This window comes from Diospyros lotus, chromosome 8 (genome assembly GCF_014633365.1).
Source record: "Diospyros lotus cultivar Yz01 chromosome 8, ASM1463336v1, whole genome shotgun sequence".
Classification (NCBI taxonomy): Eukaryota; Viridiplantae; Streptophyta; class Magnoliopsida; order Ericales; family Ebenaceae; genus Diospyros; species Diospyros lotus.
The window spans coordinates 41,565,128-41,587,118 of NC_068345.1; the positions used below are offsets into that span (position 1 = coordinate 41,565,128).

Genomic DNA, 21,991 nt, shown 5'->3' on the forward strand with positions numbered 1-21,991 from the left:
GTTTTTTTTACCTCCATATATATATATGTGTGTGTGTGTATGTGATTAGAACTTTCCAATAAATGACATCTTTGTGACCAACTGGGTCTAGGCTAGGAGGCACCAAACATTACAGATGATCCTAGCTAGAGCCCAAGGTTTTATAGATCAATTGTGGATGCTTTATTGAACTCCTTGAACATGACATCAAACCAGTTGAATTAGCAAAAATCCTTGCGTGATCCAATAGAACTCTTTTTTTCTTAATCAGCTACAGTTAATGCCAAGTTAATTGTGATTCACTACATGCATGGTTTACACACATATAAAAGATGAAAAAATATTATTTAAATACTCACTTTTATTATATTTGATAGGGCCGTGCATAATCTCGATTTTTTAGTAGTCAAATAGCAATTCGATTATTTTTTGTAAAAATTTTGGTTAGTTTTTGTCGATTTGGTTATCATTGATAGTTTAACTGAACCGACTGAAATTACAAAACGACGTCGTTTTAGGTATACTATAAAAGAAAAATAGCAGGCATAATCACATAATGGTGAAAAATCGAATCGATTTTTGCCTGTTCAGTCTTTTGTTCTGCCTTTTTTGACCCTTCGCTCTCGTCCCTTTCCCTTCCCTATCTCCCGCTAGTCGGCCCTCTTCTCACCATCATCATGGAACCCAAACATGGTCATAGAAGGATCCAAGAAATTGTTCTATAAGAACAAGGAAGTTCGACAGTAAGAACATGAGGAACTTGAGAGTGACGAACAAGGAAGAAGATAAAGAGAAAGAAAAAGAAATACCACAACAAAAGGCGGTTCAGATTGAAACCAACGAGAGTCATGGTGATCAAGAGAGTGTCGTTCACGGTGCATATGGGCTTGGGTACCTTCAGTATGTTTTTCAAACACTTTCTGTGGGTTTGAATTCAACGTTAAAATCTAGATTTACTGAAATCCAACCATTAGATGCTTTGGATTTTAGGGTATGTTGGTCACTGAGTCAAGACGAATCTGATGGTTAATTTTGATCGTTGGAATCCACCATGGATAGTGATCGGTGATGACTTTTTTCCAGAAATGAGTTTTGAGTTTTTTGACATTAAAATCAATCGTTTTATCAAACTCATTTTTAGATATATAAACCACCACGGTTGGGAGAATTTGATGATTATCGGTTCCAATCGTTGGAATTAGCAGTCGATGACAATAGTAAGGTCGTCGGTTTGTTATGTTATTTTGTGGGTTTGTTCAATTTTTGCTTCGATTCGATTATTACATGAGGTTCGGTTAGTGATTTTCAATCGATTCGATTTGATTATAATTGATTGTACACCTTTAATATTTGATGTCTCATAGACAAAAGTTTGTTAAAAGATTAATGTTCAAAAGACTAAAAAATGGAAAATTTGAAAACACCTGTTCTTACAAGAACAAAGTCTCTCGGAGATTGAAAATAATGACTCCAAGTTACCTTGTCGCTAGGAGATTAGGAACACAGTCTCCCAAAGACTAAAAGAACCAAGAACCTATCAAGTCTCCCTGAAACCAATTCTAGAGAATTTTACAGTCTCATGGATACTATAAAGTATTGAAACAGGTCATGTAAACTTCCCCTTGATCTAGTGGGTTTCTGAATAAAGTACAAATAAAATAATTTTAATATTTAAAAATTTCTTAAAATTTTTTATGAAAAAGATATATATTATCCCTAAGAATCCTAACGCTTGTAGATCTCGAAGGATTAAGATAGACATTATCTGTAAACATCTTAATTTTGACAAATCATGGAAAACTCAATAATTTTCTATACACATACGAGGTTTCATTCTAAAAATATATATATATGTCTTTGATATTAGATTTAATACAATATTTAAGTTTTTAGTATATAATTTAAATATCAGAGTGATTTTTTTTCTTATAGAATTTAAGTGACTCGATGATAAAATTTTCAGTTAATAAATTTATTAATGTGTTCAAGCGAAAATGATATTATTTTTTAGATTAATGTTTGAATGTTATTAAAATATAATAAATAGATAAGCGCCAGAATGGGATAAGAGCAATGCATATTAAAATTGCATTCAACTCAAGTTTGTCGTATTTAGGATGATTGTTTTTACGTATTTTTTAATACTCGTGCCCTCAATTATATCAGGAGATAAATTATAAGAGTAAAAATTTATCTTATTATATAAAACAAAAATTGAACTCAGGATCTACTAAACTAGTACTAACATATGGCTTAGCTGCCTATGATCAGGGCTAGCATGTTCATTTGGAATTTGTTTTGGTCGTCGAACTTGAAATTGTTAAGAGTTGGGCTATGCTCCACCACAGTGTTTCAGCGACTAATCACACATTTTGGCGTAGAATTCAAGAATTGGATCCACTTTCCACGTTGGTCACATCCCTTGTCAAGTTAATTATATATATTATATATATATTGTGGGTACATACATGGTACCTATATATATATATACAAAAATGGCCTTCACAGCATACCAAAATTTAGTTAATAATCATATTTTGGCCACAATTTTAGAAGCCCCTACAAATGGCATTTAGGCCTTTTAAAGATTTTTTTAATATTGTCCAGAAAAATATCTAAAAAGGAGTGAATTGTTTTTTTTTAAATTAATAATTTAGCTCTTCTTGAAAACATTTGATTTTGTTATCTAAATAAAATATAATTAAATAATAATATAATAATTTAAAATAACCAATAACAAAAAACAAGAGAATTTTAAAAAAGTTCAGCTCTTTAAACAATATAGTCTTCTCTCTCAAAATTAAGCTTGCAAATTTCAACATTTAGTTTGAGAATCGATTAGGGAGAATAAATTTTAACTTTTTAATTGGAGTTAGAACCAATACTAATTTTTAATTAAAAATATAATCACACATAATCCCTTGCCTCAAGTAAGAATCTCTAGCACAAAGTCAGTAAATACAATCTCCTCATAACAGGTGAGTAACAATAATAAACTTATAATCAAGAAACAATTTCAAACAAATTATTAACAATTTGATAATGCTAGCAAACTTGTAACTCTTAATCTTCTTATCCTTATTTGAATGATTTTGTCAAGTTTATTCACTGTATTATATTTCATTATCTTTGTTTCTTCTTTATACTCACCTTCTATTTATACGTAATAGTAGACAAAATAGCTATTACGTACGTAGAAAGTACGAAATAATATTTGAATTTTAAGAAAATTTTCATATTCTTCATCTCTAGCTAACATCTGTTGAGAACTTAAAACAATTGAGAGATTTCAATGCAAAATTCAATTTGTGAGGGCTAAAAATAATATTTTTCTCTAACACAAGATTATATAATTTGCAAGAGAGAATCAATTTGTAACTTTGAGGAACCAAACGAAATTATATTTGAAAATTTATACACTTCGCGTGTAATAAAAAAATATGCAAAAAACACAACATTCAAGAATGACCATTAGACTTCGGTTGATTGAAGGTACAATTTTAGTTGACCAAACTTGTTTAGAGATAAAAAACATAACTTCGCTCGAAGTTTAGGTCAACCTAAAACATGGGACCAATATTTTGGCACACTTCGATAGACCAAAGAATAACTTCAGTTGATCTAAATGACATATATCTTCAAAAGACAAACATACTGCCCCACTTCAGTCGACTTAAATAATTTATCAGTCGATCTAAGATGTATATATTTGGTAAAAAAAAAGAATTTCTTTGCAAAAAATTAATGATCCTAAATTTATAATAATTTTTATTATCATCAAAAATCTTATTTATCTACCATTTATCTAGACTTAAACTTTAACATTTAGTATTTCAAAACAATTCAAAGAGGAGAGTCTGCCAGTGTGGCACTGTTATTCGGCCATAGGTGATCCATGCGATAAATGTGATCAAGATGAGGGTAATAGGCTAGATGGCCCAGTTAATTATGGGCCTAGGCTTGGGCTTTGGCCTGTCTTGGCGCCCATTTGGATTGTCTGTTGATGGGCCTTGAGGCAGATCTACCGTTTAAAGTCTTTTTGACTTGACACTAATTCTGAAAGTTGGGACTATTTTGCGTTTTCCAACACCAACTATATATCAATGATGATTAATGATTTAGACGAATATATTAGCTTTGTTGGTATCCAGAGGGTATCACACAGCATATGTAGAATAGATCTCAACCAAATATACTGCTACCATAACATCCATCATGAATAAACAAACAGTTGTTCCAACAACATTATATATACCAACCACGGCTGATCATGCATGGCTTGCCTTTATTGGCAACATATAATTAATTAAACTCAATCTACTCTAGCATATGATTAAATGAACGTTCTTAATTGACAATATACATACATATACATACGTATATATATATATATATTGCTGATGTTTTTAAGCGTAGCTGCACATCCCGTACGCACAAGCACTCCCCTTCTTGCATTTGTTGTTGCAGCTTCCACAGTGGTTTTTGTCATTCCATGGATTCACACACTTTCCATGGCAGCAAATCTCCGAGTACTTGCACTTCTTCCCGCACATGCCGCAGTTGAGCTTGTCCGTCTTCACATTCACACATTTCTTCTTGCAGCAATCCGGCCCCGGGCTGCCCTTCGCATGGCAAACTCTGGGGTACTTGTCGCATGTCATTGCCGCACGCGGCTTCTCCGTGAGAAACCGGCTGGCCCCTCGAAGTGAAGTTGTGACTCCTTGACCTTCCAGCGAAGAAACTGTCTCAACTTCTTCGTCGTCAATATCCTCGGCAATGGACACTTGTTCTTCCTCTGCTCTTGCAGAAAGAGTGATCACCATTGCAATTAGCATGGCCAACATGAACCAGATCTTTAGGGCAGTACTCTTCTTCATATTGGATTGAGAGATCAGAGAGAGAGAGAGAGAGATATGGAATGTGATAGAGTAGAAATGGATAAGAGGCTGAGATGGAGAACTCTCTGGTTGAAGGTGATGGGTATTTATAGGTGAATAAGGGTTTGGTATGTATGGTGAGATAATTAGTGGGGTAGTCGTATTCAATGGCTTCTTGGTATTGAATTATATGAAAGTAAAATAAAGTTAGGCTTGTCGAGAAAATATCAAGGTACAATATTAGTATTTTATAGCTTACTGTATGTGTTTGGGAAACAAAGACGGAAAGTTGCCAACCATAAGCCCCGCAATCACCTCTTTCGTCTTCACAAATTCCAGCTAATTAGAGAGTTGGACCCGTCTATAAGAGACCGTTACGGGAGCACTTGGCCGTTCAATATCGCCTAAGTTTGACTTTTGTTAAACCGTTTGACCCCCTTCCATTTAGCTTCACGTATCCATGGTTTCAGTTCGTGTTTTACATTGTCAACTTCAAAACAGTTGTTTTAATTAATATCAAACAAGCAAGGAAGATTAAAAGGATGCCTGAGTTTAATTAATACCTGTTTATTAACCCTCTTATATTCAAAATTTTAATACATATTATTATAATAATATCACATTAGTATAATTAAGTAAATATTATGATTGCATTAAATATTTTTTCATGTCGGGCTATTTTAATGTGTTTAATGGTATATATCCAAACTCTTGGTCAACTCTATATTTTTGTTCTTGTACTTTCACGCTCTTCTCGTGTGATTATTCAAATTTTTCGTTGTTTTAATTACGCTCATAAACTTGTATTTTCAAATCAATTTAATCTTTCTACTTTGAAAATTTTCAACCTAAGCTTTTTATTGTTTCCATTATACACATTTTGATGTGCAAAGAAAAAGGTAAGATGAGATGAGTTAATTTAATTATTTTTTTACACATTAAAATATATGGGTTAAATTGACTAAAAAATACAAGTATATGAGTGTAATCGAAATAACAAAAAATTTGAATTGTTACATAAAAAAAAATTTAAAATATATGAGTTAAATTGACTCAAATATATATATATAAGAATATAATTAAAATAATAAAAAATTTAAATAACAAAAAAAAAAAGAAGATAAAAACGCATGAAAAGAAATATGAATTTAGCCCCAAACTCTTTGAAATAGCTTGATTTTAAAATATTCAATATTCATGCACATTGCCAGGGAAGCAAACTACAAAGGAAGATGGTACTGGAAAGCAAGTAATGAGTAGAGTTGTTGGCTTCATTTGCATGGATAATGTAAATCTTGTGAACATGCAACTGTTTCTCCCTTTATTATACAATTCATCCTATTTATGAGAAAAAAAAACTTCTACATATATTAATTAATTGGGTAGAGGACTGAAGATCATTAACTTTCAATGGGCACAAATATAGCAATCATTTGCCTTTATTTCCCAACATATATATATATATATATATATAATCCAACACCCTAGTTACCAAGCAGATCACTTACTTTAGTATAACTTCATATAAAATGTTCCTCTTTCACTCAAAGGGATGATCAGACTTGAGTTTGCAGTGATAGAGAATAGGCTCTATGATCGACATGATGAGAGGTGGTTGACACCTGCAAGCACTCTGATACTCAAGTAAGTAAAATATTAAAGTAATAGAATATTAGTAGACTATAAAAGAATATTTATTGACTCTTGATAGAGTAAATTTATATAAAATGATGACCGGTCCTTTTGCATGCATGTTTGTATCTGGCATTGTAAGGTGATAGACTAAATATATATCCAACGCCAACAGGGCTCCCTAACGATAGCATGGTGCCGAATGGATCTTCATTAAATGTAGATGGGATTTGCAATTAATGAGGATGAGATCTGGAGTGGGCTCGAGAGTATCCAGCATGCAGTGATGGTTGTCGCAGTCTGAAGTTGGGTCGAGACCAGGCCATGTGCCTGGCGATCTCTAGGACTTTTGAACTGGGCCAGGCTCGATTTTGTTGGTATAGTGCATAGCTCCCCAGGTCGGTTAGTCACGAAGCGAGCATCTGAGCTAGAAAAGAAGAAGTTGGGTAAAGTTGTTGCTTAGCCGAGGTTTATTGCCAAGCTGATGTGCGATCTTGCCCGGATGGATACAAGTCCTTCTAATTAGTACCTGAAGTTAGCTCGAACCCTATGATGAGGCAATTTTCTCAAGGTTCTGATACGCAGTATGTGTAATTTCAAGATTCGAGGCGTCACATTCGGGAGGTGGGACGTCGCAGACAAATAATTGACAACTCATTATTTTGCTCTCGATTTTGAATGCGCGACAGATGACGGCTGCCAAGCGGTGGATTGGCGATGGATAAAATATATTTTCTTCTTCCAGTATATAGGGGAAATCACCAAATGAGTTACTCCACTTAACCATAGTTGCACATCCCATAAGCACAAGAGCTCCACTTCTCACACTCGTTGTTGCAGCAGCCACAGTGCTTGCTGTTCATATTTGGGTTCACACACAGTCCCTGACAGCATATGTCCGGGTACTGTCACCTCTTTTCACACTTCCCACAGTTGAAGTTATCCGCTATCAGGTAGCACAAACCTTAGGGTCCTTATCACATGTCATGGGAGGCCTGGGCAAAACCAGCTGGTTTTGTGGACATAATGGAAGTTTGGAGCTGCAGTAGTAATGGCTGTGGCCATCACCACCACTGCTGGCAGGATGAACAAAACCCTGGATGGCTCCATCCAATGCCAGCAATAAGAAGTGATGATGGATATGTGATATTAAGGAGAGTTGTTATGTACTGCTTTGATGGTAATGAATTACGAGAGATATCGATGGTGAGGTATTTATAGAAAAATTTGTACTTCAGGATGCACATGGTTGTATTAATTTATCACTAGCCTACAAGAAATTAAGTAAACAAAAGTTAGGCTTAATTGTAGGTTTAAATTGATTAAGTTTTGTCGAAGTTGGAAAATATTGTTATATAGATCTGGAAATTAAATGTGGTGCACATGCATGCTAGCTGTGATATATTGACGATGAAACATTAGTGTTGGACGTAACCATATATCATCCTATACCCATGAATTAGACGACGAATGCAACTAACCTTATATATGTGTTGGTTCCAATATATATATGGCGAAATCGAAAATGAATAGGTTGGGTACGTACGATGTGTGAATCTTTGCATCTGAGTAGTAAAATGTTCTGTAAACTTAACAACAGAAGGATGTCATTTATTTATGAAACTAAGTCAGCAATTCCAAGGCCCTTCGGGCCAAGGTGAAATGAGTTTGATTATATATATATATATATATATATAATTACTAATTCAGTTTAGTTTAAGCTTTTCAATATATTTAACGTAAGTTAATTAATTGAGTTGAATTGTTTTACTAGACAGTACTCTATTGTTTTTACAGTACTATTCGAACATAAACTTAATGCAACGCACTCAAATTTAACGTTAAATATATAGGACTTTTGTCATTTTCTTCTCTCCCTTAACAGTGCCGCCAAAATACTGTGTTTTTTTTACCTCCATATATATATATATATATGTGTGTGTGTGTGTGTGATTAGAACTTTCCAATAAATGACATCTTTGTGACCAACTGGGTCTAGGCTAGGAGGCACCAAACATTACATATGATCCTAGCTAGAGCCCAAGGTTTTATAGATCAATTGTGCATGCTTTATTGAACTCCTTGAACATGACATCAAACCAGTTGAATTAGCAAATCCTTGCGTGATCAAATAAAACTCTATATTTCTTAATCAGCTACAGTTAATGCCAAATTAATTGTGATTCATTATATGGTTTACACATGTATATATATGATCAAAAATATTATTTAAATACTCACATATATTCTATTTGATGTGTCATAAGCAAAAATTTGTTAAAAATTAAAAACACTGGACTTTGGGAGAACATAGTCTCCCAAAAACCAAAAAAACACCAGTCTCCAGGAGAACACATTTTTCTGGAGATCGAAAAACAATGACTTTGGGAGATCTTGTCGCTTGAAAATTAGGGACACAGTGTCTTAGGGACCGAAAGAATAAGAAAACTATCAAGTCTCACAAAAACCAATTCAAGCGACTTTTACAGTCTCCGAAAGACTGTAAAGTACTAGAATTGGTCATGTAAACTTCCCCTTGATCGAGAGGTCTCCAAACAAAGCATAAATAGAATAATTTTGATATCTAAAAATCTCTTTAAGAATTCTATAAAAATGATAGACATTATCCATAAGAATTGTAATTCTCGTATATCTCGAAAGATTAAGATAAAAATTATCTATAAGCATCTTAATTGTAGCAGATCACGAAAATCTTCATGATTTTCTATACATATATGGGGTCTCATTTAAAAAAAAAATACATCTTTGATATTGATTTTAATTTGACAATCAAGTTTTCAATGTCTGATTTAAGAATCGAAATAATTATTTTTCTTATAGAATTTAAATGGCTTGACAACGATAGTTCCAAACAATAAATTCATTATTGTGTTCAACGGAAAATAATATTTTATTTTACATTAGTATTAGAATGTTATTAAAACATCACAAGTAAATAAATAAGCGTCTGACTGGGATGTATAACAACCTAACTGTAGGTTGGAATTGCATTCAATTCAAAACTGTTGCATTTTGGGTCGTTGAACTTGAAATTGTTAAGAGTTGGGCTAAGCTCCACCGCGGTGTATCAGCGACTAATCACACGTTCTGCCGTAGAATTCAAGAATTGGATCCACTATGTACCTATCAAATCTTCACATATTATCTACTTTTGAGCCTTATTTTTAATAGATTTACTTTTAAATTTTACCTAAAATATCTCATATCAATAAGATATTATCGATACTTATATACCATTGATCATTTCTATGTCTAGTCGAGCAACTTTAGTTTACACACTCAACAGTCATCCCCTCAAACAAAAGACTACATCATTGTGGTATTTTTTTTTTTTTAGCCTTCCTTCCGACAATCATCCATTCATCTGTTCCATTGAGATCAATTGCTCATATTTACCGTGGGCTAGCAATACATTCATAAAGTTCTAAAATATCCCCTATCTTAAGAGCTCGCTCTAAATAGAGACCAATCATAGATCCAATCATGAACTTAACTAGAGTCCACCACTTTACCTTGAGTGGACTTTAATACCGCTGTTAGGATTTATGAACAATTCAAATCTCTATGTTAGTTGATATTGTCCACTTTGGACCTAAACCCTTGTAAATGTACTTTTAAATTTTATCCAAAAGGTCTCATATCAATGAAAATATTATCCATACTTATATGTCCTTAATCTTAGATGTGAGATTTTAGTTTGCACACCCAACACTTTCCACATTGGTCACATCCTTGTCAAGTTAAGTATATATATATATATGCCAAAATGGGATTCCCAGCATACAAAAATTTAGTTAATAATCATATTTTGTCCACGATTGTAGAAGCCCCTTACAAAGGGCATTTCTAAGCGTTTCAAAGATTTCTTTTTAATATTTCAGAACAATTCAAAGAAGAGAGTCGGCCTATGAGGCACTGGTATTCGGCCATGGGCTTGGCCATGGCCAGGCACAACCTATATGGATTGGGTCAGACTCCTTAGGAACTGAATCATGTTGATCAACATATATGGTTTATTTTACCCAAAAAATAATATGATGGATGAGGTTTTGAGGGTAAATCAGTCTTCGATTTGTGAAATGTTTATGTTTTTATCAACGGTTATTTGCGATCCTAAAGTTGTTCTAGCAATTTTTAAACCTTGTATATGTCTTGAACTAATTTTTTTTTGTAAAAAAAGAGGATGGGGTTTAGTCTCTTGGGAGGTTTTCTGACGCTTAAATTAGTCATTATGTTCATGAATAATATAATAATAATGTAATAAATGCATATCATATATTTTATTTAAATCCTTAGATATTATGCATTTATATAAGTGACCTATGCGATAAATGTGATTAAGATGAGGGTACATAAACTGTCAGATGTGATCCGATAGGCAAGATGGACCGGTTAAGTATGGGCCTAAGCTTGGGCTTTGGCCTATCTTGGCGCCCATTTGGATTGTCTGCAGGACCTTGAGGCAAATCTACCTTTTTAAGTCTTTTTGGGTTGACACTAGTTCTCAAAGTTGGACTATTTTGAGTTTTTCAACACCATCTATATCAATGATGATTAATGATTTAGATGAATATATTAGCTTTATTGGTTTTCTAGCTTAGTATATTAAATTAAAAGAGAGAGGAAATCCGAAATGAACTATTCATGAGGTTTGGTATACGAGTAGCTTTATATAATATCTGGACCACCCAACTTGTAATTTTTCATTGAGGTCATGAGTAATGGGCCCAGCCCAAGTCTTAGGTTATTCGTGGGGACTACTACTTATTGTGACCTATTTGATTTTTTTTTTTTTTTTTTTTTGGCTAGCTAGATGGTATATATGGGTCTTAAAGTTAAGGAAGTGTAAGATTGCAGTTATTATACAGTTCTTTCTCAAATTAATCCCTTCATATTGATACTCTCTCTCTCTCTCTCTCTGTGAAGTCACGTAAATGCATGAATATGTTACATATTCATTAATGCATGCTTTTAGAATGAATTACGAAGCTGTCCTTCTTATTAATGGTGGCATAGAGACTAAGCTTGTAAAGAAGCTAGCATGTTTAATTAGTTACAGTTGAGAAAATACTTCACAAAATCTACAAATTCACGAATTAGATTGAAGAAAAATGCACAAAAAAGTGAGTTAAAATCAAAATGAAAAATCAAAAAATCAAAACAAAACTCCCTATTGTACTCTAATGAATCGTTGGCAATAGAAGAGATGAAGGTGAAATTTCAAGACTCAGATTAATCGGTCCAAGATCCACTAAGGTAAAATTAAGAATCGATCTCAAGAAAAAATTCAAAACCATCCTTAGATCAAACCCAAATATGCCCAATTGGAAAAAAAAACCCCAACCCAAGAATGACAAGCACAAGATCAAAAAACACCACACACAAGGAGAATATCAACAGTCACTTGTTTTCTTTTTTTCGGCTATCTCTACCACTTTTTCTCTCTCTTCTTGCCTTTACAAAAACCACGAAGTCTTCACATCTTCATCAAATAAGTTAGATAAAGATAAGATAAATAATGGGCTTTAGATAGCGCAATTAATGGGTTTAGACCAAAATGAGTTGGGCTTGATTCTTGTTTAAGCAATTGGGTCTTCCTATAAATAGATTTGGACCTTTCTTTAAATCTATCAATATCATATCAAAATCTATGATAGTTTTATAGTTACTCCATCTTACTATCATCGCCTTAAACTTATTGGGTATCACACCCCAATAGTTATTCAACCACATTTGCGCATCCCATATAACAAGCAAAACTCTCCCTTCACTACAAGAGTTTCAACTTTTTCTGGCGATGAAAAAATATTCGGAAAAAGTTGAAAAATCGTCGGTAAAAGTTTTACCGGCGGTAATTATAACTGTCGGAAATACCTTCGTCAGGAAAGTATTTTGGTAGTTAAAAATCGTCGGAAAAAAATATTTACCGGCGGTTTATGAAAACGTCTGGTAAAAGTAATCACTCCCGGCGGTTTAGAAAATCCGTCGGAAAAAAATATTTACAGGCAATTTATGAAAACGTCTGGAAAAGTAATCACTCCCGGCGATTTAAAAAATTCGTTAGAAATTTTCAGCGATTTTCAAAATAGTGATAGATTATATGGTATTAACACAACTGGCCAAATGCTATAGCTAATGGTCATTGTTCGAAATGAATTAAACCTATCAAAAACCAAACCAAGTCTAACATTGCGACTATCTTCAGCGAATTTCGGATGTTGTTCATCAAAAGATTGCCAAGCCAATGAATAGCAGGGTGTCTCATTATACCATCATTTGTTCTACTTTCTTCATGCCACCTCATTAACGATGTTATTTTGTTAGACATAAAAAATCTTTGCAGTCTCGAAATCAAAGAAAAGTGTCGTACTTGTTTAGAAGCAACTTTTTTCACCTTCGTTATATAGTCGTCCACGTGCACCTCGTATTCTTTGTACCTTAACTCTCCACAAAAGGTACATCTATCCAACTTTGATGCATCTTTCCAAAAAGAGTATACAATCGTTAGGGCATGCATCATACTTATAGTACTTAAAATCTAAATCCTCACTCAATTTCTAATTAGCCTCCCAATACGATCGTGACAATGACACTCTTTCTGGGAATGCCTCATTCAACTACTTAAGCAACATATCAAATATTTATCCGACGACTCACCTAATATCTTCAAGTGTTGTAAATGAACAATAAACGATAATATTATGAAGTTTTTACAATTAGGTCATAACTCTGTCTTTGCCTTCTCTAACAATTCATAGAATCTCGTAGCTTCTTCACTACTTCCAACATTGTGTCTGGAAACTCCATATGCATCATGTATCATTCTCACCATATCATCTCCAATATTACATTCCTGATCTTAAAATTATTCTCGATTATGACGAGGCACATATAACTCTCCATGAACTATCAATATTATGTAATTAGTGTCAAACCCATTCAGAATGAGGTGTTCCTCTACAACATCTCGTTTATAAAAATATCTATTAACACATTTAATACACGGACAATATATGCTTGTCCCAAAAAAGTCTATAGGCAAATTGAAGAAACTCTTGAATTCCTTGTTCGTATCGAGGATCTAGCCTGTTCGATATGTTAATTCAACTCTTATCTAGCTCCATTAGAATAATTTATATATCAAACCTGATAAGAATAAGAATTCAAATGGTGCTCTAAGAATAGAATTAGAATATATTAAAGTCTTAACACATTAATCGGAAACGGTAAAGATGTATATATATAAAATGTATTGTGGGGGAAAAGTTAAAAAGTGCTGGAATAAACAAGAATAAGTAAAAACAGGTACATTGAGAAGCAGAAGCATCCTAGGCAGACACCAATAAAACCCTAAAGATTCTCTACATGAATCTTACTTTTTGCTTGTTTTTATCCTACACTTTTTGGATGTGGCTTATGTCACATTTAAGAGTTTTTTTTTTAACTTTAAACTGTAAAGTTAGCACAATTTAAGTTTTACTGAATCAATGTCTGAATACACAAGAAAAAATTAAGTCCCAATACAATTTAAATCATCCTAATTGTGTATGCATGATGCAGTTTAGAGCTAAAATAGTAAAAAAAAAAAAAAAAAATCCGTTTCAATGTGGCATAAGTCACATTCTAAAGAGTGTAGCATAGAAGAATCTCTATGAATATATTATATATAAAACATTTAGGTCCTTGTTTAAAATGCTAGTTAATTACCTTTTTTTTTAATATATTCTCTAGATCTATACTCCTATATATATTGTTTATAATATAGCATTCATTATTTTATTGGAGTTTGATAGTCACTAGACAAATTGGCTTAAAAAGCCAGTCTGTGCATTGTGTTTAGGGCAAAAGAAAAGACAAATGTTATTGACTTGGTTTCTCTCTCCCAACTAGACAACTAGTATTAATTAATTAAACTGTTAATTAATTATAAGGTAATTAATTATAAGGTTGCATTACATATAAAATGCCAAGTTGAGCTCAGAGAAATATATTTGTCATCTAACAACACTAGCTTCTTTTTGTGGCAGAGTTTGTTCCTTTGTGATCCCACTAGACCTGGGAATTAATTAAAGCTTGCAACAAGTCTTCACTAAATCTCTGAGATATATAGTCTTTAATTTGGAACCTTAAAGATAGTGTATATATATATATATATATCCAACTGCCTAAAACAAGCAAAGCCTAAGTTTAGATTGCAAGCTTGCATATAATTAAGAATGTAATTTCTTAACCTTTTAAGTCTTTCAGTTTGGCATCTTCAATTGCCTGCCTTTGTCTTTCAGTGAGTGCTCATTCTTTTCCTGCTCTAGGAATCCTTTTTCTATCAAATTCCAATATTCCTTAGAGGAAAGAAAATTCTCCATGAACATACACCAGTGATCATAATGTCCATCGAGCTTTGGAATTGCTGGTTGGACAAAACTATTTTCAGTTGCCATTCTTTATTGCTACAAGCTTAGAAGACTGCTGCTTCTTAAGTTTCAATCAGGCCTAGTGATGGCTTTGATACCAAATGTTAAGTATATTTTGTGCAAAAGCAAGGAATCTGAGAGAATAATCTATTGAATAAAATATTATGGCTTATAAGTAGCCATACAAAAGAACTAAAACAATTAAACTGCAACCCACGTTTTTACCCACAATTGCAACCTATGTCTAACAATCCTAAAGATGTGGCAAACAACTAAAGAACAGGTCAAATGACAGCATATCCCTTAACAATAGGGATCACAAAACAGAATAAAACAAACTACTTAATAAACTAAACACTTTAACATATATTCTGTCTTTTCAAAACTTCTCTTATGTATTTTTTATTTACATTCACTTGTGAGTTGCAAATGTTACATCTGATTTTTACAAATTTTCCTTAAAAACTTCTCATAATTAAGATAGATTTCCACTAGTTCAACGGCCCATCATCAGTTTAATTAATTATTTGTTTGATTATAAGGTAATTTGATGATGTAATTGAATTTGTATGCATAAAATAGAATTTAATTGAATTGAAATTTTAAAAATTTGATTCAAAGAGGGCGAGAGAGACAGAGACTTACCTGATGATTCAAAGAAAGGCAGCGACTGGGCAAGAGAGACAGAGACTTACCTGATGATTCAAAGAGGGCGAGGGCGAGAGTGACACAGACTAAGAGAGGCAGTATGCAGGCAGTGACGCCGAGCGCAACTGAGCGAGCAGCGAGGGTGAGAGCGACTAAGAGTGAGCGAGCAAAGGCGAGAGCGAGCGAGGCCGAGAGTGATTAAGCGTGAGCGATGGTGAGAGCGACTGAGAGTGAGTGATGGCGAGGGAGGCAGTGACAAGAGCGAGTGAGAGAGGGTTAGGATTTGCAAGAGAGGATTTTGGAAGAGAAAGGGGTGAAGGGAAGATTAATTTGGGCAGGGGCGGGGCGCACAAGAGGTATATAAATCATATATCCTCGACAGTTTTTAAAACTGTCGGGGATGGGCCAACATTACCACCGACGATTTCTAAAAACTGTAGGGGATGGTTCAACATCACCGACAGTTTTCAAAACTGTTTGGGATTATGTTAAATCCCCGATGATTTTAATAACCACCGAAGATTATGGTATTTTCCCGATAATTGTTCAAATTATCGGGAAAAGTTTGCCGGCAATACCCCTTTTCCTTGCGGTGCTTCTTGCACTCTCTCTATATGGCAGCCACCACTGTCTCTTGCCCTCCACAGCCACGCATCCCACAGTTGATTGACAAAGGTGATATAAAGACAGATGATTAACAATTTAACAATCGTGTAATTGATCTCGCGTAAGAGGACAAAGACACAATGATGGAAGGTCCCGAATTTGAAAGGAGGAAAAAGCACAAAGATTGGAATAAAATCTGATTTTGTATGACGTAATTAAAGCAACAAGGAGATTTTCCTAGTTTGATAAGCAAAGCATATATTCTTTCTTAATTACCAAGCCCATCACTTAAGAAACTGTAGAGCTTAATTCCAGTAATCAAGCGCAATTGTGCCTCGACTAACTAAACCTATATGTAATTAGGCTTAATGTGATGATCCAGTGGAGGACTTCAAACTTGTATAGCACAAGTAACCTTTGCCTTGCCTTGCCTTTCTATGGTTTTGGGGGGTTCATGATCAGCTAGAGAAGAGATCATAGAGATAGACCAGAAACATGAACTCTCATCACCTCATAATCCTCACTCTAATATATTTCATCCCTTCCATCACTGCCCAGATGTTCTGCAACATGAGCGGAGAAGTAGAAGAAATCGAACCCAATACCAAAGCTACTTCTCCTCACAATCCTCCTCCTAGTGGTCTAACAGCAGCAAGAATAAGATCCCGGCACAGTCGCCAGGCCGGGCATCACCATAAGAAACTAAAAGCTGTAAGAGTTCAGTTATTTTCAAGTACTTTACAGCTTCAGAAAGCCTGGAATTAAACCTGAAATTGATGGTATTATTCTTTTTGCTTGATGAATTTCCCCCCATTTAATTTGAGCTTTAATCGTGACAGGTTCATGGTGTTCTAAATATCATAGGATGGGGGATCATTCTACCCATTGGAGCCATCATTGCAAGGTACTGCAGAAACCTACCAATGGCATACGGTGAATGGTACTCACTGCACGCCTACTGTCAAATTTCAGGATGTTTTCTTGGGTCTATTGGTTGGATTTTTGGTATGTTGCTCAGAAATGCTCTCAAGCATTACACCCTAAAGACACATGGCATTCTGGGTACCATCATTTTCGCATTAGCAGCAACCCAAGTAATTAAACCCAAAACTCTCCTCTTACTTGGCTGATTCATATTGAGCTTTTTCTTAGGTATGGAACTGACACGTGTGTGATGTCGTCGTCCAGGTGTTGGCTACTTGCTTGAAACCGAAAGAAGAGCATGAGTGTCACAAGTACTGGAAAGCAAGCCATCATGCTCTGGGTTATGCACTGATTGCCCTGATAATAGCAAATATATTCCTAGGGATTGACAAGCAAAGGCCAGCAGTGGGGTGGAAATGGTCCTATGTTGCAATCCTGGGAGTTTTGGCTTTGGCTGCCCTTGCATTGGAGACCTTAAGATTGATTAAACTCATGAGTCATCGGACATTAATTAATGTCGACCTTGCATAGAATTGAACTTCCGTTTCTGAGTGAACTTTTCGATCCTTTTGCTTTCTTTCCTCGCTCCCATGCAAAAATTAGTTACAGACTTCTCTATATTTATTTATTTATGTTTCTTCTTCCTTATGTTCTTGAACTGTCCTTTTGAGTATTGCAATGCCATTCTTTGAGCTCTATATGTTAGAATTTTTTCATTTTGTGTGTAATATTAATTGAATTTTATTTTTTTATTTTTTTTTAAAAAAAATTAGTTGAGCTATAGCTTAACAATGCCTGGAGGCCCAAATGAATTATATGTGATCATAATTGGACTTTGGACTTGGTGCACCTTAATGGCCTTAGGTCTATTTATATAAATATGGTTTGTGGAATAAGTATAGGCCCAATAGGGTTTTGTGATGGGTAAAAACCTATTGGCTTTATATATATATATATATGGCTAAGTCCCCTCTTCACTCTATTATCTATTACACCATTTTCTTCCCATTAAGAAAAGGGTTAAGGCCTAATAGCAGAGAAAAAGAGGAAGATTTGGTCTGGTGTAGTGCTTTTGTGCTTGCCATTACAATCAAGATTTTCATCGCTGTTATAGATCGAGCATAGAGGTATTCTTCTTCTTTATTAATATCAGTGTTTTATATGATATGTGAATTTATTATATATATACTGTGAAGTATTTATATCTAACATGTGGTATCAGAGCAAACACATATTCATATAGGACCTGATTATACGTACTATAAGTTTCAATGCATATATTGTGAATTTTTACTGTGCAATGTCCATGTATTACAAACTGTTCACCTCTGCCGTGAACATTTACTTATATATATATAATACATATATATATATATTATATACAATCTCTCTGCAACTAATACTTATATTATATAAGATATATATCTTCCATTGCCCTGTCTTCTCCAATCTCTTTGCAACTAAGCAAAGTATATATATATATATACATACATACATATTTATAATCTGTTCACTGCTACGGTTTAAGAAAGAGAAAGAGGCTATACCGCTGGGTTGATGGTGATGAAATAAAACGGAGAAGACAGTGGCAGCGATGGCCATGGCGTAGTTCGTCGTCGCCGATGGCCCGCGTCGCCAGTCGCGGCCTTGAATGGAGAAGAAGAAGGCGAGGCGGCCAGCGAAACAAATAGAAAGAAGAAGCAGCGGCGATGCACAGAGAGGAAGGGAGAGGCTATGGAGGCGGTGGGTTTGAGAAGAAACCCTAGAATGAAGAATATGGGTTTTAAATGGGGCTGGGTTGTTATTCGGGTCAGATCTGGGCCGTCTAACCTGATCCGAAAGAGACCCATAAGTGGATCTGTTCCAGCAGATCCAAAATTTGTTTTTATTGGGCTTGGGTTATCCTTTTATCAAGTGGGCTAATTTCAATTCATGGGCCTATTTTGTTATGGGGTTTTAATTTGATTATTTGGGCCTGTTTTTATTAACTTAGCCCATATGTTTATTGGGATATATATGTTTTGTTATGGGCTTTACTCATTTAATAATTTAAATTATATTTTTGGGTCTGAAATTAAAATTTTATTTTGAGCCTAAAAAATTAATAATTAAATGATAAATCCATTACTCAAAAAAAAAAAAAAGGAAATTTAAGTTGATTGATTTCACTTAATTATTTTTGGGACATTTGTTATTTGAATTGAGGTGCATAATTTTCTGCCCAAAGGGGTTAATTGTGTATTTTAATTTAGATGACATGATGTAAATGTGAAAATATATTGTGACTTGAAACTTTTATCTCAAAGGAGATTGTTTTTGAGTTGCTTATTTTTCATATTTGGGAATTTAACTTGAATATTATATTTTCTGCCCAAAGGTGATTTTATAATGTGCATTTTAAATTCCTGTAAGAATAATGCCATAAAGGTTTAAGGCTTATTCTTGTTTATCCTTTGTCCCTGATTTACTTACTTGAAAATTTAAGTTGTATATTATATTTTCTGCCCAAAAGTGATTTTATAATGTGCATCTTAAGTTTTTGTAAGAATAATGCCATAAAGATGTTTGGGTTTATTCTTGTTTATCTTTTGCTTACATTTAATTGCGATATATTTTTTTTATATACAGCCCATTGCGCTTTCAATGTCGGTAATCAGACTTTGACCATTGAGACTCTGACTGGAACCAATTTTAAGAGATGGAAAGAAGATATTGAAATTCAATTGGGTTTGATGGATCTTGACATGGCCTTACATGAGAATGAGCCTCCTAAGCCAACTGTGAGGAGTTCCATTGAAGAGAAAGCTAGGTATGAAAAATGGGGAATGGCGAATCGTTTAAGTTTGATGATAATGAAAAGGTCTATCTCCCATACTCTCATTGGTGCCATATCTAAGATAGAAAATGCTAAGAGATTCTTTGATGATATAGCAGAAAAATACAAATCGTCTAAAAAAGCAAATGCTGGAGAACTTATGGATAGGTTGACAGGAATGAAGTATGATGGGGTGGGTGGTGTGAGAGAATATATTATGAAGATGGTTGATATAACTGCTAGACTGACCGAGCTTGAGATCCCCATTACTGAATCATTTCTTGTTCATCATGCTCTTAACTCCTTGCCTTCACAATTTGACCAATTGAAGACTTCTTATAATACTCAGAAGGATAAGTGGAATACCAATGAACTAATCTCTATCTGTGACCAAGAAGAAAAGAGGATCCTTAGGGGTTCTGGTGGTAGTGTGAATTTTGTGAGTCAACCAAACATGAAAGGGCATTCCTCAAGCCACAATTATCGCAGAAATAACAAAGGTGGCAACAAAATAAAAAATCAGAAGAGCAATGGCCCCAAACCTGCTATCAAGAAAGAGATCAATTGCTGGTTCTGTAAGAAAAAGGGTCACAAGAAATTTGACTGTCACAAGTATAAGAACTGGTTGGCAAAGAACAAAAGTGGAGGTAAACCACTTTCTTTTGTTTGTTTTGAATCCAATTTAATAGATGTTCCATTGAATTCTTGGTGGTTTGATTCCGGGGCAACTATTCATATGGCCAATACCTTGTAGGAGTTCAAGAGCAAGCGAAAGCCAAATGATCATGAGAGAACGCTGGTGGTTGGAAATGGCATTCGAGTACAAGTTAAAGATATAGGAGCAGTAGAGTTTAGATTAGAAACTGGATATACCCTTGTTTTGAATGATGTCGCTTTTGTACCGTCCTTTAGGCGGAATTTGATCTCCATTTTTAAGATGGATTATGCGGGATATCATTTTGGTATTGGCAATGGAAGTTTAAATTTGATTTTTAATTCAGTTATTGTTGGCACTGCACTCTTGTGTGATGGGTTATATAAGTTAAATTTTTCTTCCATGGCTACTTCCTTGAATGTTGAGAATGTTGGTGTTAAAAGAACCTTGATTAAAGAAAACTATTCAAACTTATGGCATAAACGGTTGGGTCATATTTCGATAGAAAGGATGGAGAGACTTGTTAAAAATGGTATTTTGCCTACTGTTGACTTCAATGATTTTGGGACTTGCGTTGATTGCATAAAGGGAAAGCTCACCAAAACCAAGAAAAGAGGTGCAACTCGTAGTAATGAGCTTCTGGAAATTATCCACACTGATATAAGTGGACCTTATGTCTCTACATTATGTGAGAACAAATATTTTCTCACCTTTATTGATGACTTTTCTCGCTATGGATATGTATATCTTATTGCGGATAAATCTCAAGCACTCGAAAAGTTTAAGATGTTCAAAATTGAGGTGGAGAAGCAGCGAGAGAAAAATATAAAGGTTGTGAGATCTGATAGAGGTGGAGAGTACTATGGTAGGCATGGACCTAGTGGACAATGTATGGGTCCGTTTGCCATGTATCTACAAAATTGTGGGATAGTTGCTCAATATACCATGCCTAGCACACCAGATCAAAATGGAGTAGCTGAAAGGAGAAATCGCACACTAAAAGATATGATGAGGACGATGATAAGTAGATGTAATCTACCCATGTCTCTTTGGGGTGAAGCCATAAAGACTGCAATGTACATCTTGAATAGAGTTTCCAGTAAATCTGTGCCTCTAACTCCTTTTGAACTTTGGGTTGGTCGTAAGCCGAGCCTAAATCATTTCCGAGTTTGGGGTTGTCCTGCTGAGGTAAGAATCTACAATCCTTCTGAGAGTAAATTGGATCCTAAGACTACACGTTGTTTCTTTGTTGGTTATCCTGACAATTCTAAGAGATACAGATTTTATTGCCCTAGTCGAGGCACAAAGATTGTGGATTCTATCACTGCAAAATTTTTGGAGAATGATACAAGTGAATGTTCTTGTTCTAGTGTAAGGGATGTTAATGTGGAAGAGGAAATTATGATAATGCCAGTACCAGTTG

General features: G+C 34.4%; 2 protein-coding genes across 2 annotated transcripts; one reads left to right on the top strand and one right to left on the bottom strand.

Moving 5' to 3' along the window:
• Positions 1–4,100: 4,100 nt before the first annotated feature.
• Positions 4,101–4,922, bottom strand: LOC127808896 (stigma-specific STIG1-like protein 1). Its single transcript, XM_052347605.1, has one exon. The coding sequence runs from the start codon at positions 4,854–4,856 to the stop codon at positions 4,386–4,388; it is 471 nt and encodes a 156-aa protein (XP_052203565.1). The 5' UTR covers positions 4,857–4,922; the 3' UTR covers positions 4,101–4,385.
• An 11,668-nt stretch (positions 4,923–16,590) lies between these two features.
• LOC127808841 (cytochrome b561 and DOMON domain-containing protein At3g25290-like) lies at positions 16,591–17,686 on the top strand. Its single transcript, XM_052347499.1, has 3 exons — positions 16,591–16,885; positions 17,014–17,268; positions 17,363–17,686. Exons 1-3 carry the CDS (start codon positions 16,670–16,672, stop codon positions 17,627–17,629), a joined length of 738 nt encoding a protein of 245 aa, XP_052203459.1. The 5' UTR covers positions 16,591–16,669; the 3' UTR covers positions 17,630–17,686.
• Positions 17,687–21,991: the final 4,305 nt, after the last annotated feature.

Coding starts and splice junctions, on each gene's coding strand:
- LOC127808841 (XM_052347499.1), top strand. CDS start 16,670: ATGAACTCTCATCACCTCATAATCCTCACTCTAATATATTTCATCCCT. Junction 16,886..17,013: donor ACCATAAGAAACTAAAAGCT/GTAAGAGTTCAG, acceptor TAATCGTGACAG/GTTCATGGTGTTCTAAATAT. Junction 17,269..17,362: donor TCGCATTAGCAGCAACCCAA/GTAATTAAACCC, acceptor GTCGTCGTCCAG/GTGTTGGCTACTTGCTTGAA.
- LOC127808896 (XM_052347605.1), bottom strand. CDS start 4,856: ATGAAGAAGAGTACTGCCCTAAAGATCTGGTTCATGTTGGCCATGCTA.